General features: G+C 37.2%; 1 protein-coding gene across 1 annotated transcript; it reads right to left on the reverse strand.

Moving 5' to 3' along the window:
* Positions 1 to 2,151: 2,151 nt before the first annotated feature.
* On the reverse strand, positions 2,152 to 16,125 carry spopla (speckle type BTB/POZ protein like a). Its single transcript, XM_042494991.1, has 12 exons — positions 15,955 to 16,125; positions 14,617 to 14,699; positions 11,610 to 11,727; positions 10,856 to 10,977; positions 10,319 to 10,470; positions 10,058 to 10,185; positions 8,268 to 8,445; positions 7,109 to 7,164; positions 6,828 to 6,950; positions 4,306 to 4,448; positions 4,151 to 4,204; positions 2,152 to 3,652 (listed from the first exon to the last, which is right to left on the reverse strand). The coding sequence occupies exons 3-12, from the start codon at positions 11,685 to 11,687 to the stop codon at positions 3,508 to 3,510; spliced, it is 1,179 nt and encodes a 392-aa protein (XP_042350925.1). The 5' UTR covers positions 11,688 to 11,727; positions 14,617 to 14,699; positions 15,955 to 16,125; the 3' UTR covers positions 2,152 to 3,507.
* Between the last annotated feature and the right edge of the window lie 2,298 nt (positions 16,126 to 18,423).

Consider the following 18,423-nt stretch of genomic DNA (forward strand, 5'->3'; position numbering starts at 1 on the left):
TTTCCAGTTGTAATGTTAACCACTCAAATAATAAATTATTTATATCATGAAGTGATCTGACAATGACCCACAATACTTAAAAAATATTTGTGTATTTTCATCATTTAATAAGAAAAATTTGCATTTATCTCTTTCCGAAATTTCTATTTCAATTTTTTTTTTTTTTTATCAATGTCAGGAAGTATCAGGAGTGATCAACAAGGGTCGGAGCCAGACATTGTAGATATTTGGGCTCAGCCCAAAACGGGGGGTGTTCCCATTTACAGCAGCTATATTTCAAATAATAGAATACTGAAAAATCGTAACATAATTTTAGCATGAAATTCAGAAGCAAAGAACTGCCAGGCCAGAGGAGAAAAAAAGATAAGTATCAGGTAACAACATGAAGATTCTTGTCATAATAAGATGTTTTACATGTTTAGACATATTATTTTTATGTTTTTCACATGAAACATTTCATGGTATAATCTGATCTTGTATCACGTAATAATGTGAAACCTTTTATGTTAAAACAAAGTTTTTTGTTATAATATGAAATAGTCTGAAATCATTCTGCACAACATACATTTAGTTTCTTATTGTTCTCCAGGTGTCTTCATAACATAACAGATGCTGATGATGACTAATTTTTAAGAATTAGGGCAGGAATTTGGTATGAACAGCACTTCTTGAAACCAATTTTTGTTGTACGAATAGGCAACAGAATAAGCATTTAGCTGACAAATCTGTTACATTAAAATCCATGCCCCAATAATCTGATCTAATGCCATGTAAATTTGGTCTTCAATACTCTGGACTAAATATTGGGCCAACAGTAGAACATACACTCATTTATATTAGATTTCTGTAGGGAATAGCATAGATTTGGGGCTTTTGAGAAAGCCCCCCCATCCAAATCTGCCCCTGGTATTCACACATATAATTCTAAATCAAAAGGCAGTGCAGCAGGGTAACAATTTACATAATAGTCAGTGGAATATGTCAGGTTTTGCTACATTTTTAAAAACTTCCTGGATTTTGACAGTCAACAATCCCAAAGGAAAATTAATTGGAAAAGCAAAAATGCTCATATTATCCTCATTCCCGCTACCAGACCAGAGTGTAACACAGTAACAAGACATGTTGCTTTTTAAGATGTTAATGAACTCTTTCTGCACAAGCTCACAGCCCATGAATGCTTCCTCCAGCTACAGATCACATATATACACGTACTATACAGCTGGATTTGACAGGTTCCTGACCCGTCACTGGGTTCGTCAAAATACACTTCGGGAAACAAAGGAAACCTACGTACTTAAGCGGATGAGTCTGAGGAAAGCACAGTCGTTAGACTTAATCACAAAATGCCTACTGGGGATGAACCGAGCACCATAGATTAATCATAGTATTTCTTTTGTCTCAGTTTTTCACTACTTTGTGGCAGAGTCTGTTATGTAAGTCAGGACACTCTACTGCAGCCTCACTTTATTTGCACTCATACAACAAGGGTATTTTCACATAAAAATTGAGCAATTTCAGTACAAGCATCTAAAGTTCTGGTCCGGTGTCACTGTCCACTGCCTCTTTAACAATCTCATTTCCCACGATCCAAATGACAGAACACATTTTCAATTGTGACGACGCCACTGCAGGCATCTTCCCTTTCAAGCGTAACAGTTAGCGGAGGAAAGCGAAAGAGGAAGATAAAAGGTTGGAGAGGCGTCCTAAAGCATAGATGGTATCAGGTCTTTTTCTAGGATCTGTGCTGAGAGGGGCGGACGAGGATCAGCAAGCTGCTGATGAAGACGTCTCTGTTCCAGCAGGAAAGAGCGGCCTTGTGTTCACTTTAATTAGAGCTTGCGCTGAGCGCTCGCACATAAAAAAGAGGGGAAAAAAATGTCTTTCATGTGCTGTAAAAGGTTCAACATTAAACATGTTACTATGCTAATCCAGTTTAAGCATATTTTCTTTTGATTATCACGGTGTTGTTTTGTAATCTTACATTTAAAAGAAAACCAGAGAAGAGATGGAGAAAAAAAGCATCACCTCAGCCTGACACACACATCCATTAACGTGACCATTAAAAAAGGAACCGTATGGATAAAGATCAGCCTTTAAAACTGAAATCTCGTCACAATGATTTCAAAACAACAAAAAACCTGGGCGTCTTCAGACTGCTGGAAAATGGTTTAATGGGTTAATGCAGGCATTCTTGCAGACAACAACTTCATCTTTTTTGCTTCCAAACAAGTTTCAACATCTCAACATGACTTGATGAGCAATATCATGTAAAAACGATGCTACTCTTTTAATTTACAAAATCCTCTGAAGTGTCGGTCACACCACACTACATACGAGACGGACTGAATAAACATGACAACCCCCCCATTCAAACACAGAATAACATTGCCAGTAGAAGTGATGCTCAGCATCCTACAAATATCCAAGCATGTTAGAGGAAATTTTTTTTGCACATACTCAATTAATTTAATTCTGCACAAAGATGTCAGATAATTGCAGAAAATAAATTGTTAAAAACAAAATTGGTACTTGGACACTTTCTTTGACAATAACATGACCATGCATTAGTCTCTCCACTTTTAGTTAACCACAATATATTGAGAATATATAATATTTGCAAGTTGGCAATACTAAAGGACAGAAATTCTCAAAATTTTATCTATAACGGTTCACAGACGTATGATCTGGAATATGTCATTCAAATGGGAGACTGAGTAAATACTTCCAATGTTTTAATATATTAGGGCCAAAGTATCGACACTTTTCCGTCTTACATGTATTATAAGGATTGACACTGGGTTCTCTTAATGGCAGATTACAATTTTTCCCCACAAATATGCAATAGAACATACTTTCTTGTACACCGGTCTTCTGAAGATGGTTCAACTGTCATTTACATAGAAATGGTGCCATCAATATGGGGCATACACATCTTTTAAAAAGTGTAAAGAACTGACCTTGCACTGAAAGTGTTCATGCTTTTTAATGTCTAGTCACAAAACGGGCTAAACATTACAAATATATAATATTTCCCATTTAGTTAAACCTTTGTTACGTTCCTATAGAACTCCATATCAAAATGACTATTCATGGGAACTAGTGCAACCTGGAGGAGGCCTGGTCTTTGTGACAAGGCAGGCACAGAGTAAAATAGACAAAGTACTCTGGAGCAGCTCCAGAGCAATGGCAGATATATTAAGGCCATTTTTAAAATTACAGGAAAAAAACAGTAGCAGACAGCTTGACTTGCTACCCAGGCTGAACGGAATTCAGTTGGGGCAGCAAAGCAAGCAGGCAACACCAATTTTTACCAATTTTTTCCCCCAAATCCACTGATGTCAGTCGTCCACGTGCCAGCCTCCCCAATTCCCTGGCCAGAAAGCTCCACTCTTCTTTATTCAAGTGTGTTCAGTTTTGGTGGAAATAAAGAGTGGTACCCTCGCTAGTCCGTCCTTTGTAAACCCATGCTTCACACCTCCAGTAAAGTCCTGGGGCACAGTCAGGCAGTCAGGACTGTTTTAGACGCTTTCTGGGAAGACCAAAGGGTGGGCACTGTGCTGAAGCCAGGGCGCGGAAGGCCTCGGCTACCAAGTGAGGATGGGATTGGATCATTGACTTCCAGCCTGCAGTCTCCATTATGTCTGTAGCATGACTGTAAGCACAGGCGAAATGAAGTTAACACTCAGACATGAGAATGCACATTAAAAATCAATAAACATAAATGAGATCGTAATGACAAAGCAAATAAGGGGCGCTTGATTTGTGAGTTGCATGGTGAGCTTGAAAAGGGCCATTAGCGCTTTCGGTGCATAGGTTGAAATTAATTTAGGATTAGAGTGTCTTCACATGTTGAACACAATAAAACAACATTTCAAGGTGTCTTATGACAACACACTACATCATCTGAAAGAAAACCTTCCCACAGCCACCACCTTCCTTCTTTTTAAAATTCTACAAATATCCCATTGCCACGGTTTATCCAGGTATGAGTCTATTAATAACTTGGATACAAAGATACGAAGCTTCAAACTGAAAAGGCAAATAGCACTGTCTGCCTGGGCTAAAACAATGAATTCTAATGCATCTGGTTGGGTGAAGAGATAAGAGTGTGTTATTAATCTTGTGTCACATATATCAGCTAATTACATACTTGCTATTCCAGTTCTTTCCATCTTTACAGCCCAGCTGTCTCAGGACACTGCACCTATGGCAAGGAGATAAAAAGGTAAGCATTCAGGGCTGGTAAACAGAAATGGCAGCAGGAATTTATCACTGGAGTTTTTTTTTTTTTTTCACGATACTTGCCTGTTGATAAAATCTATGGCTTGTGCTTTGAGCTGCTCGGCACTGTGCAAGTCTGCTAGGATGAGGGTGTCGGCCACATTCTCCACTGAAAGGCTGTTGCACAAGGCCTCTTCACACATGACCTTTAAACGCTCCAGAGCGTACTGGAGTGGGGGTGGGGGGTGGGACACACACACACACACACAAAAAGCAGTGGTTACACCCTGGATGCAAAGTGGATCCCTATGATTCCAGGTTGTGTCTCCAATGCTATGAATACCTATAAAAGCTACCCCTGCAATCAGTTACTGCAATTTTTGAAGATTACAGCTCTACAGGGAATGGGGAAAAATGACCAGGACCCAAAATGTCCAACCAGCTTGTTCCCGCAATATATACAGCATTGTTAAAAAACAGGAATTACCCAAATTCACCATGTGATTTATTACTTTGGAGACGATTTAGGAGAGGATGCATGGCTGTTGCTCAATATTCCGGTTCGCTATTTTTAAAATCTCATCAAATTCATAATCAGTACTTTATTTATGATACAGTTAGTTAAGCCTAAAAGAGGGGAACTCATCTGTGAACTGTTGAAAGAACAAGTCACTGTCCAATACGGATTTGGGAGATCACAGAACGCTTCATATTTTAGTTTCCCAATATGTACTGTACTGCATCGATTAGAAATGCAACCTCACATGAGCTGAAAATGGTGCTTCAAAATATGTACATCCAATGGCAACATAATACATTAAGACACAGACAGAGCCGCAAACGAAATCTCCCTCTTGGAATTCTCCATTTTGCCCATATGTGTTGTTCTGTACTATCTTTTATCATGCAGCTATCACTAAATGCTGCTAAGACTGTAATCTTATTTCAGTAACATGATAATGTTTGTAAACAAAGATAATAGAAAAAAATTTCATTACTGATGCAAGCCAACAGAGAATAGAAATCATGTCCTCAGTCATCTCAGTTAACTTGAATCAGCACTTATCTGACAGCCTCCACAGACGCTGAATTACAAGCTTCACAAGCATACAGTAATATGTGTGTATGTGAGTTACTGTGATTATTGAATTCAACATTTTTCACACCCTGTACGAGCATGTTCTAATGATCGAAGAGAATGGGGGAACTGAAACAGACTATATTTTTTTTATAGTTTATCAATACTGAAATGATGTCACATAAGACACTACACAGCTGCGTAGTTAAGCGACAAATCACATTAGCCGTATTGACTTAGGCTACGTTCACATCACATTCAAAACACATATCTTATTTCAGAGTAGTGTGGACACAGAAACGTCATTTTTTTTTCCTGCCAATCAGACCTCGGCCACTTTCATATTTGGACCTAAACCCCACACATACTTGATCACCTGCAATGCAATCGCGGTGAGAACCGTCATTTTGGTATTCTTGTGCGTTGTCACAAACTTGTATGGTTTTTCCATGCCATACTTCACTGTGCAGGAGTAGATCACTCACTATACAGTGTGGGAAGGGCCCATTTAAACTACACAAGGTTGTTGTGGCCATATCCCTGCTGGGAACTGCCCAGTACTCAGAAAAATGTCCCACTGGACCAAGATCCCATTTGTGCGACAACCCGTTATTCTGAAAACAAACACCCATTGTTCCAAAAAGGCCATTTCGCCAGTGGCACTCTCTCAAACAGAAGCACATGGCTAATTATTATGCAGAATGACATCATCGGACTCTGACATTCAGCCTGCAAATCATTTGGGAGATGAACGCTTGTACCACTATGTCATTCTTTCTTCCCCAAATGCCTGTCTCACTAAATGTGCAGTTTATTTTTCTTTTCTGTTTCAACACGCATGCAAGTGACACATGGTTGCATGTGAGGGGGTTCCAGGGCAGAGATCCGTTCACACTGATGTCAGATATTGGTCAATTCGAACATGAATGTGAACAGTTTAGGCAGATAGATCAGATTTGGAGGAAAAACAAAACTGAATTCTCCAAAAGCTCCAAAGTGTCTCAAGTCTTGACCTCAGGTGTGCCATTAGAGAAAGAGTGTAGTACATGTCCATCCATGACCACATCGCATCTAAATTACTGTTTCAGCATTACTGTTTCTGTGTTGAAGTGACCTGATGACGCGAGTCTCACAACTGTCAAAATACATACATAAATGACGTAAAATGAAAGTGTACTTCTTGGAAAAAAAACCCCTCAAATTCTCATCAGTTATTTTGGTAGAGTTGATAGGTCAAAGTGTTAAATATCATTTTTAAAAACAGATAGCTTTTTTTGTGAAAAGCAGAGTTGTACACAAGATAATTTTGTGTAGGGGCAGCTGGCTAGAGCTCAACAAAGGATCATCAGGTAACATTTTTGCATGGCATTTAACTTAAGAAACTGTAGCAATGAATACAATTGAATGAAAATGACTTGACAAACAAAGCAGAAATAAATTAAGCTTTTCTCTTGCAATAAAATAGTAGTGGGAGGTGGATGTTTTCAAAAAAAATATTCACAAAAGTTTCAATTACTTGGGCACTTACTTTATCTGCAGCTGCCAGCAAATTGTCTGCCATCTTCTCCAGGTTCGGGGCTTTTCCTGTATAGATGAAGCCCATCATTTCCTTAAAGACATCTGGATCTACGTCGCTGATGTCAACGCGGTTCTGTAAAGGAAGAGGAGAGGTTTGCAACTGAGAAATGTTCCATGAAAGAAAACTTGGGAGTTAGGATGAGAAATCATTTTAAACATGACAAAAGAAGTTCTGAATTAACTTCTGATGAAAGAATAACATGATCCATGACAAGAGGCACTTATTCTTACCTTTTTACTTTCCTCCATTTCGTGTTCAAACATAGCATTAAAGACCGGTGACCTTGCTGTCGAAGAAATAAATTGAACACTTAAAAACCATAATGAACAGTAACATCGTATTAAGAGGGCTTATTACAGCTTAAGGCAAATTAAATGTAATACTTGTTAAGACTTTCACAATGCCAATCGTGATGAAATTTAAGACCAATTTTACAAAAACCAAAACTGAAAATAAATTAACAAACAAACATGAACCATCAACTGAAAGTTTTTAAACAGAGTCAAAGATGCTTCTGCTTCATCATTTGTTGTAACATAAATATTACATTTCTGCTTCAGTGAAAAAGTTAAATCTAGTTACAATTGGGAATTAGACCTAGCATTTATTGATGATTTCTATTACCAACTTTGTGTGTCTCACTCTATATGTGGGATTATTTAATTGCTTTAATACTCCTCATGAAGAGTTTAAGAGGGATTCAGAAAATGATTTTAAAAAATAGTTCTGCTAGTTATTTTGAATTTTTACGATGCAACGTCAGAGAAAAAGCAATTCATAAAATCCTACAAAATCCTAGATGAATGAACTCAATGCCATGTTAGATTTTTTTTAAGGATCTGCGGGAACCCTGTATTCAGCATGCTTCCACACCAAATAAACAGTAAATGTTCATAAACATCGACTCGTGTGACAGATAAAGGAGCTTTGATTAAAAAGCAAGGGACACAGATGTCTTGCACTTAAAAAACAATAACAACAAAAATGGATTAAGCACCAAGCTGAGTAGTACGAAAGTACTGCAGTCTTAAAATCTTGCAAAATCTTTATAGCTGCCACTTTGTCAGCATTTTCACCTGACCGCAGCAGTTGCCACCATGTCTAATGGAGACAAGCTGGAGAGGAGAGCCAGCCTCTCAATCTCTTGGATCCTACAGTCGTCTGGGTCAAGCTGGGCCAAGCAGGGGTGTTGGGGATTAGCGCCCACTGCAGAACTAGGCTGCTACAAATCAAGCCAGGAATACAGACCCTCTGTAGCCTTTCAAGGTTCTTATAGCTCTGCACGAGAGGCCATTAGGAAGAGGCATAGACATGTCTTGCTAGGGCCGTTTCGGGGGCTTCTCTCCTGGTTGTTGCTCGCCAAAGTGGTGGGGCCGGGGATGGTCTTACCTGCAAGGATGGATTTGTGGGCTTTGAACTCCTGCCCTCCCACATAGAGGCTGCAGTCTGTGAAGCGTGAACACTCCCACAGGTTCCCCAGGTCATCAGACAGCTGACACTCTGGTACCTTCAGCATGTTCATGTTGGACTGGCCCGAAATGTTAACCGAGTCCTGGACAACGCTTACCTGTACATGAGAAACATCACAGAGAAAACACCACACTGAAGTAGTCTCATCAAGGCTAAACATCCTAACAAATCCAGCAGCAAATATGTTTCACTGCACTGGAGAACAGTTTAATTTGTTTTTAATTTGCTCCTTTTAAAGCATATTTCCAAGACCTACAATGGGAGGGATTCTGGCTTGCAAAAACACAACCACTTGAAACGAAAATTAATTAACTTTGCTGAAACACCTAATTGATGAGGAAAGGCATTTTGTCTTTAATTTGAATGCAATTTGTTTATCAAAGTGGCAATTTCCCTGAAATTGTTGAATCTCTGTAACTGCTGTCTGGCACACTGTCTGGTCCAGGCAGTATTTGGCCAAATGCATTTACATCAAAATCCACTGACACTTCATTTAACTTGTCCCTTGAAAGAACATTTTAGGAGACGTTTATTCTTCTTGACACACTGAATTCAATTATTTCGGAAAACAAGCTCCATTGTAAATGATTTAAGATGGAGGAAGCGTTGCACTTCTTAAGAGCTTAATGTCATTTGTAGCAAATGCCAACAGTATGTTTTTAGTTAAATGGCACGGCAGCTTACCCTCAATGTAAACCGGTCTTAACAAGAACTAAGAGACTCTAACCTAGATTCACTTAAGGTTACACTAGAGGAAATAAATGCTTCAGTCCAACAGTGACGTGCTTTGGATGCTTTCATCAAAGATCAATGCTAAGATAAATCAGTAAACACAATAGCAGCTCAGCAACATGATAATAGTGTGCAATGTAGAGGACAACAAAATAGTCTAATTTGCAATGGAAAAAAAAACACCCAAATTTAATTTTGATTATTTCCAGTCAATGGAACTGGAACTGTCCACAATTTCCATATAAATACTCATAAACAAACCTATATCATCTGAAATACAGCTAGTTTTCAAATAATTTATCAAACAATACTTTCTAATACACTTAACAACATCTAACTAGGGCTACAACAATTATTTTCACTTTCTCTTAATCTGTCAATTATTTTCTCGATTAATCAGTCAGTAGTTTGGTCTATAAAATGTCAGGAAATGGTGAAAAATGTTGATATTCATTTTACTGTCATAGAGGAGCAAAGAAACAAGAACATATTCACATTTATAAAGCTGAAATCAGAGAATTTTGACTTTTTAAAAAAAGTACTCAAACTGCTGAACATTATAGTATTGTGATTAATTAAATAATTAACAAGTAACTGATTAACCGTTGCAGCTCTACATTTAACAAGCATATGTACCAGATGGTATGTTTTATTCACTAAACCAAAAAATGAGACAGAGTTGAGAGACTGCCATGTGGTAGATGAGGAGTATGAAAGCCCAATCGATAATCTTCCGAAATGAGCCACCATGTAAATTAAAAACCAAAAAAAAAAGTCAAAAAAAAAAAAACAAAAAACATTCACCCATTTATTTTGTATAGCTGCATATGATTTTACACAATTAACACAAGTGTAAGCGTGAAATATTTGGCTCTGTCCTATCACTTGCAATTTTGGTCAAATTGCAGAATACATGAACAAAAACAGCACTACTTCAAAGAATTAAAGGAAAGATGAAGACAAATTATAACAATTACCTCACAGAACAGGGTGAGCTTGTCATCTGGCAAGAGTCCATTGGCTTCATCAAGGAGGAAATCTCTCCTTATAAATTTTTTGAAGCCCCAGTCTTTGCCTTGGACAAATCTATATGCTCTTTGGCTTTCTGTAAGAAGAAGAAAATATTGATATTGCTTTTGCTTTATAAGTTAGAGAAATTAATAAAAGTGGATGTATTAAAGGAACATCCAATATAAATTGTAATGAGATGTGATGATGTTCTGATTGCTTGTACTCACCCATCGCTTTTGTCTCCTCTCTTTTAGCATTCAACAAAGAAAACTTGAACTTTGCTCTGACTTCACTTTTTGGACAACTAACAAGAAGTAAATACAATGACAGGTAATCTTTGCTTTCATCATCAAGTCCCTTTGGATTGACTCGCAGACACCTGGCAAGAAAACAGATAACACAACACATCAGTAACATGACAAACTAGAGGGAAGACAGTTATAACTGCTTTTATCACTTTTGTCAAAACACAAGACTGTGACGAGCCTTCGGGGGTGATTCTCTCTTGCTTTGAGAGACTGTTAATTATCACTTGTGTGCAGAGTTCCCACAGTAAAACAAAACATGCAGTGACTTTCATGCTTGTGTTGATATACAAGGACATGAAACTGGAGGAGATAAAATTGGATAGATAGATAAATGCAAAAAGTTAATGATATTAAAGTGACTTTCCAAAACTCTATCCAAAACTATTAAGGATTCTCACATCCTACAAAAAATGTACATAAACTAATTACAGCGAGAGGTTTAGCTTGATTACGAACCATTTCATCTTGTCATTAGGGCCAGAGGAGAAGGTTGAACTCTTCAACACCTCCCCCATTTCTTCTCTGCAAAAACTAAAGTTGTTTATGGTCCACATGTATGAAAACTTCACAACTTTGACCTTGGAAGAAGAGGAAGAAACATGCAGAACCATCAGACAACAAGTCTTTGAGTGTGTGTTTTAATACAGTAAAAATAATTTAGGAATTCAATGGCTTGATATTATAGTTCATCTCAAATCAAACTGTTTTCAGGTAAAATGTTCAAGTTGTTGCTATACAACAATCAGATTTTTGGGGGCTATGCACCGTGGATGAATCCTAAAAATACAGTATAGGACATTTTGACTCGACACAGTAGAAAAATCACATTTGTAAATAATAAATTAAATGATGGCTGAACTCTGTTTAGCTGCTTTAGTGACAAAGCTCTGGTATTGTGTATGCTGGAACTGAGCCATTGTTATTATTAACACCAGTCCTATTCCTAATATGGGAAGTAAAAACTGCCTACTGCAAAAAAAAACAATTAATTAATTAACAAAAATAAAAGAAGTCCTGTTGATAAAAAGGGACAAAATAACAAGCTGAGAATTAAATACTTGTCCTCAGTGTTTGGTAGTTTTTAATGAAGATTTCCCAGCAATGAGATATGAATTGAAATCATTGATAAAGATGTTTAACACAGGATTGATTCTATCACCTTTCATATATCGTATACATGATTCAACACGTTGATTTTTAATGCCCATACCTGTGTGTAACACCAGCTCTCTGCCACAGGTCCACTTGACATCTCCCCAGGAGGAGGAGGGGTGGGAACCCGTGACATCACTGGCTTCGGGGTACCACTCACTTTCGTCCTTAAAGCACTAACCATTACAAGAAAACAATAACATTACTTTTGCACAAATTAAGAACATCAATTACGCACATGAAATGTATTCCCTTATTGGAGCTGCCTTGTCAGAATAAGCATGTAAAAAAAAAAGAAAAGAAAAGAAAAACAATAAAAAATAATAAAGATAGCAAAATTATTTACTTGGTTTAAATCTGCTTGTTTTCTAATTTCAACAAAATGTGATGGAAATAGCCTGCATTCTCACAGTATCCTGGAGTCTTGTTATTCAAAACACCTGACACTAAATGTTGGAAATAAGTTTAACTATGGGGTGGGAGGAAACAAAGTAAATTCCTTCTGCTGGAGGTTTAAGTATGCGCAATTATTAGTTTTATAAACATATAAATGCTATTTAGTAAATTGTATGTTGGTGATTATGTGTAACAGGCTGACGACAAGGATGGGCAGTTGGGGTTGTTTAAAAGCAGACAAGAAACAAATATCCAATAGCTGAAGGCTACTTTCATGCCCTACAAGGCTAAAAGATGTACATTGAAGGACAGGTCTGCTTTACAACAATAGTGAGGGGCCCATATAAACATTGAAACTGGTCTTGCTTGCTGTAAGCATTCCTCTAGTTCGTAATAGTCATCAAACATTCCCCTCCTAACACACTTTCAGTGCAAGTGATCAAGGACAAAATCCGTCCTGTGCAAAAATTTATTCAAAATGTATCTGAAGCTGATGTAAGGCCTTAACATTTTGAGTTAAACAAATCAAGTGGTTTTCTTTTAAAGTTATCGCCTTTTTAGTATAAATTGCCCTCTTTGAGCGTAAACTGTGAGCATTTGTTGAGCTGCAGTTAGAGTTGCAACGGTATGAGACTTTCACAGTATGATAACGTCTCAGAAAGTACCACAGTATTACAGGATTATCATTAAGTTACAATAGACCTCAAACGACTGAAAACAGAGGGGCTTTTTTTTTTAGTTAAACCAATGTTTTGTTACTGTAATTGAAACTTAAAACCATTTATTTTAATCAAAGTATGTGTAAAATGTCTCCCTTTAGAAAATAACGAAACAAATGGTCAGATTCTCCATTCAGCTGCATTTTTGCAATACCATCTATAAGCAAATTTAGAAAGAATGAAGACCATCATTTTTCATACCACAGTATACCTTGAAACTGGTGTACCACTGCAACCTTAGCTGCAGTGGAAGGATTGTAACAAAAATAGTGAATTTGCACTAAGAAGACTTTAACTTTGGAGCATCCACACGTGACTTGTGTCTCTCAAAATGCTCCTCATATCAGCTTGATATAAACATTGGAATCTTTTTTCACACAGAACCAGGACTGTACATTCAGTAACCCTTATACTGAAATCACAAGTACGAAAAAGGAGGGAAGGTATGAAAAGGAAGTAAAGACATAAAGAGCAACCATATTCAAGTCTCACTGCTAGTGGAGATAAATCAAGAGTCTTATTTATGTTTAATTAAAAAAAACAACCCTGTTAATATTAGACTAGTATTATTTGCAACAATCTCATTTGTAGCATACATAAACGGAGGATGATACTATCTACTTAACAGTGTGTGCCCACTGTGCATATAAAATAGGCAAAAGGTACTTTAAAATATGAAGCGTAACACTATCAAGGTGACAAACTGCACCTAAAATCAACCTGGCACAAATTTGGACTGCTAACGAACCCAGTAGTGTTGCTAAATCCACATATACTTGAACTTAAAGTGTGATATTCAAATGACGATGCTCCACTTTGACTTTCCACTTGTGTGATCAAGTGCAAAGATTTTCTTACAACTTGGGTATAGCGTCAGACTGATTCGTTTTTTAACACACAGTTTAGCAGCCTGTGCAGATAGTGGTGATTAAAGCAAATGCAACATGTTGTTTTGGTCATATAACTGCCATTTTTCAAGTGGAACCCTGCCAATATCAGTTCACTAAAGCAGCATAACTGTCAAGCCAACAGCAAACCAAAGCCAACACAGAAACTACCATGTTCACACAGGCACATGTTTGCTACAGCAGATTCTCATTTGCAAGTCTCTCATGTTCCCTCCTAACTTCACACTTATGGAGTGTCAGCACATTTCATTTTAACTTTCTCACAAAGTGAAATTCATATCAAAGCCTCTAAACCCCTGTCATCCCTCTGATCAAGCCATCCCAGAGTAAGGTATTTTCATTTATTCCTAAAAAAGTATAAACTTGGTCCAGAATGTTGAACATTTTTTGGACAACTGGCAAATTAGGATAGAGGGAACCTACCCATTTAAGAGACTTCTGAAATATACTTTATATAATATTGTACACAAGCACGTAGCTTGATCCCAAAAGTGTCTCCATGGCAAAGGGATATGTAAGAAGAGATGACGCTGTACAGCTCTCCACCATCTCCCGTCAAAGTTATTTTTCTTTCTACGCAAGTGTCCCACCACGACATTAACAATAGAAACCACAAAATCCCTGCTTCTCATAGCAACACCGAACTCACATGTATGATACAACTGTTTTTTTTGTGTGTGTGTGTGTACTGACAGGTCCACTTTCCAGATTTCTCCTTTATTTACATTAAAATGTCTCTTCTACTACTCTTTATGATCACTTAAGAATCTGTTTTAAGGTTATAAATGTTTGAATTGTAAGACTGTATACTTATGACAATGCAAGCAGGGACTATATATGGACTTTTTAAATCTTTGCTTTTAAATCACATTAAGTGTTGTTAATGTAATGGAGGAAAAGACCTCAAGCTAGTGACCATGGTGAATAAAAAGACTGAATGACAAGTTTGACAACTTTTTGGCAGTACACTGCAGCAACTGAACTACCTAGCTATAATGACAAATCATGCAGCATTAGCACAAATAATAAACCTTCTCATTACCTCTTGAATGGTTGAAATGTACAAAGACGCTGTTTTTCTAAGTTACCACAGGATCCTTCATGGCCCCATCTCCATGTTCCACTCTAGGAAGAACAAACATACATGAGGCATAGAAAATGGACCTGATCAAGCTATCTGAAAGTAATTAAAGTTAGCCATCAATGTTACTGATACATCTGGCAATAATGCCACTGTTCTAACAACAAACCAGAGCTGTCACATCTACCAAAGGGCATAAATAATACAAGTGACAATAAAGTGACACAGCTGTGAAATTAGTGCTCAAACACAGACAAAATGCCACGTTATTAAAAGACGGAGGGCATCAGTTAATGTTAAGATAGCAGATTGATAGCCCGCAATGGTAATGTAGGCCTTAGGCATGTTAAATTTTAGCTGATTATTTCATGCTTTACATTAGCTATAGCCTAGCATGTATCTGACTGTTCGGCCTATACATTAGTCTGTTAAATTAGCTAAGTCAAGATTCACCAGCAACTTTGTTTGGCTAACACATTAGCTATAGTCGTGCAACCTCGCCTTTAACACAACAGAAATTGTGCTATGTGAACGGGCATCTAGTTTGTTTGCATAAGTTTAAAGTTAAATTGGCGTCACAGCTTACTTTAGCCTAGCTTTATCTTATTCGAGATGTGAGCGAATGTGACTAACTTACCCTTAATACAATACATCGAAATCACTAGAAAGCAACAGCTCAATATTAGCGTAACATCAGCTAAAGTGTCAACACGAATTTCCAAACCATCACCAATGTCGCTTCATGATTTTACCTCACCAGTCCTGTCCTCCTTTACAATGTTAGCTTCCTTAGCTTCATCCAAGCACTATAATTTTATAAGAGAACAATTAAGCTCCGAAAATCTGCCATTTCTGTGTGCAATACGCATTTAGCTAACCCAGGCTAACATTAATGTTCTCACTAGCAAGATTAATATTAACTTCACTTTAGCCTTAGACCGCAAATGCAGCTAACACTGATCAGCTACCTTGGCACAAAACATTTTAACGAAATATCTGTTCATATATCACCAGGCTGAATTACATTAGTTATGTTACTCACTGTTGCAACATAAACTAGCTAAGGATACCTCTCGTATATTGGTAATATGCTGTTTAGACCCCGCATTAGCCGGTGTAAAACAAAGGGCCTTCGCTGATCCCTGTGACAGAATGCTAACTAACCGTGCTAACGTAAACCCTCACGCTTCGGTACAATCTGCTGGTGGGAAAACAACGGCGGCTAACTAGCAGCTAGCCAAAGCTAATATCTGCACTGACTGCTCACAAAAAGTTTAAAAAGACATGGTGACGGCATACCTTTCAATTTCATACTTCCATATATATCGAATAACGCATGTAGCTTTGTGTCACAGTCGCTCCTTTCACCCTCCGTTACTTTAAACTCTTTTGCACTCAATCTCTTCACAGGTTTCTTTGTCTAATTTATATCTGTGCTAGCTTACATCTGTCTAGCTGACTGGTAGCCTCACAAGCTAGAAAATACTTCTATTGCGCATGTGCGAAATTTGGATAACATCCTGCTTCATGTCATTTTATCCACTGAACCAGACAGCAACAACTACAACATTTATAATATTAAAAGGAATAGGAATGTAATAATAGTATAGTATAATAATAATAATAATAATAATAATAATAATAACTACTACTACTAATAATAATAATAATAATAATAATAGTATGTAATTATGTTTTTATGTTAAAAAAGATAATAATTAAATTAAATGGTGCATTGCTAATTTAAGAACCCAGCATATAAAATTCAGAAGACGTAGACCTTAAAGTATTTAGGGACTGTTCGTTACTTATAAGTGGGTATGGGTGCAAAACAGAGGGACACTTCAAATATATATATTTTTTAAAACACTGAGGAGGAAGTTATGTTTTTTGATTGGATTTAGGAGAGGGACACTCAAGTTTAAAGGTCATGTTTTGTATTTATTTTAAATATCCTCAGAACTCCCAAACCTGCAAGTTGGTTTAAAAGGCATTTTTTCTTTAACAATGTCCACAATTACAAGTTATCACAGCCAGAAACATAAAATATGGTTATTTATGGTGGAGGGAGGGTCTGATAAAAACAGTACAGTCCCTATCTGGAACTCTGCAAGGGACTAATATACAAATTGAGTGCTTTTATTTCAATATTTCAGCACAGTTTACTGATTACCATTATACTTAAAAAAGATATATAGTGATATTTAATGTATATGCAGTAAACTGCAATTCGATTTCGTATTGATTTAAATTATGAAAAATGTTAGTAATGAAGTATTTAATTTTGAGCCTCAAAAGGGGGAATAAGGTTAAGAATTTGGATTAGAGGATTGATGTAGACATGGTTAAGGTACAAGTTTGAACAGATGCAATCATTTACATGTCACATGTCTTCATATTAGGAGTATTGCAAAAAAAGTGTGTTGTGGATGAGGGTGGGGGCTAATCATCTGCCTATTATCTGTGTATAATAGCCCATCTTCATAGGCTAGAGACAGAGAAATAAATAAATAAAGGAGTCTTGATATAATGTAGCTTATATGATAGATGAAACCCCCAACTGCAGCTCATTCTCAGCCTGCCTTCACACTGTCTCTTCTGTCTGCTTCTGATGTTTCTCGTCTAGCAAACACAAAGCAGCTTGGGGTAAGCCATTCTCTGAAACAATAGTCTATAATGGCTCCCTGTAGGCCTGTGATAACTAATTCCCTTTCAGATGGTTGGACACTGTTCCGCAGAATGAGCGATAAATGGCTCCATTGCACCAATCAGTCTACATTCATGGACAAAGTACGGTACAATCTGTGAATTTGTGCGCTGTTTTGTGACGACAAACACCAAAACACCAATGGAAGCCAGTTTGGCTTTGGTCAAATATAAACACAGCAGCAAAATGTCACATTTTGATACAGAAGCCTACATCAAATATTTTTGATATCATAGTGATGATACTCTGACCCATCTTGAAGTGTAAGGGATGGATGATAAGATCACAGTTGAAGAGATACAGGGATGCTTATCAGGAATTTAAATCAGTTTAATTTAAGGGCAGGGAAACAGGATGTGCGGAATGTGTCCACAAACATCATCCAACAAATCAAGAATAGGAAGACTCAGGAATAATCATCAATTGCATTTATCTACTATTCTTTTAAAAGCGCTGACATTGAATTAGTGGGCGTAGAGCAGCGTGAGCACCTAAATACTATGTTTTTTTCCCTTTAGTTTCATATCAGTTTGATTGTCACATTTCTATTCTTGGTGCATGTTTGGCTTCAGAATGAATAGCACTGAATACCTGTCTTGTGTCTTTGTCCTTTTTGATATGTTCATCAAGTATGAATAGCCCTCTGCATGAATATCTCCTTAAACAATGGCTGTGACAGCCCCATACCTCCAACCTACAATACTGTTCTAATTAGGAGGATCTCAAAATACTACTGATATTATTCCTGACAAGTATTCAATGCCGTCAGTGATGAAGAGTGATACAGACAGAACTTATGAGCAGGAAGAAAAAGGCTGCAGTGACAAGACGAGCCCCAGTGACCTTATCATGAACACGGTCATACAGATGTCGAGAGAAAAATTGAGTCTGACATTAGTCACACACTTTTTTTCCCCCCCAGTGTCTTGGAAATAAAGTCATAATACTGAACAAAGGAGGTAGTGGAAAAGCTCAGAATTTCCAATTTCATCTAATTTGATTAAATCTAAGCAATAAGATATATGGTAATGTTGAGTAGATGTAGAAAGAAAAGAAAGTTC

This window comes from Plectropomus leopardus, chromosome 10 (genome assembly GCF_008729295.1).
Source record: "Plectropomus leopardus isolate mb chromosome 10, YSFRI_Pleo_2.0, whole genome shotgun sequence".
NCBI classification, from domain to species: Eukaryota; Metazoa; Chordata; class Actinopteri; order Perciformes; family Serranidae; genus Plectropomus; species Plectropomus leopardus.

Bases quoted from the DNA above. Each gene is read 5' to 3' on its own strand.
- spopla (XM_042494991.1), bottom strand. From the start codon at position 11,687: ATGTCACGGGTTCCCACCCCTCCTCCTCCTGGGGAGATGTCAAGTGGA. The intron at 10,978-11,609 runs GTATGGGCATTA...TCTTCTTCCAAG, and splicing joins AGAGCTGGTGTTACACACAG to GTCAAAGTTGTGAAGTTTTC. The intron at 8,446-10,057 runs GTAATTGTTATA...TCTCATGTACAG, and splicing joins AGCTCACCCTGTTCTGTGAG to GTAAGCGTTGTCCAGGACTC.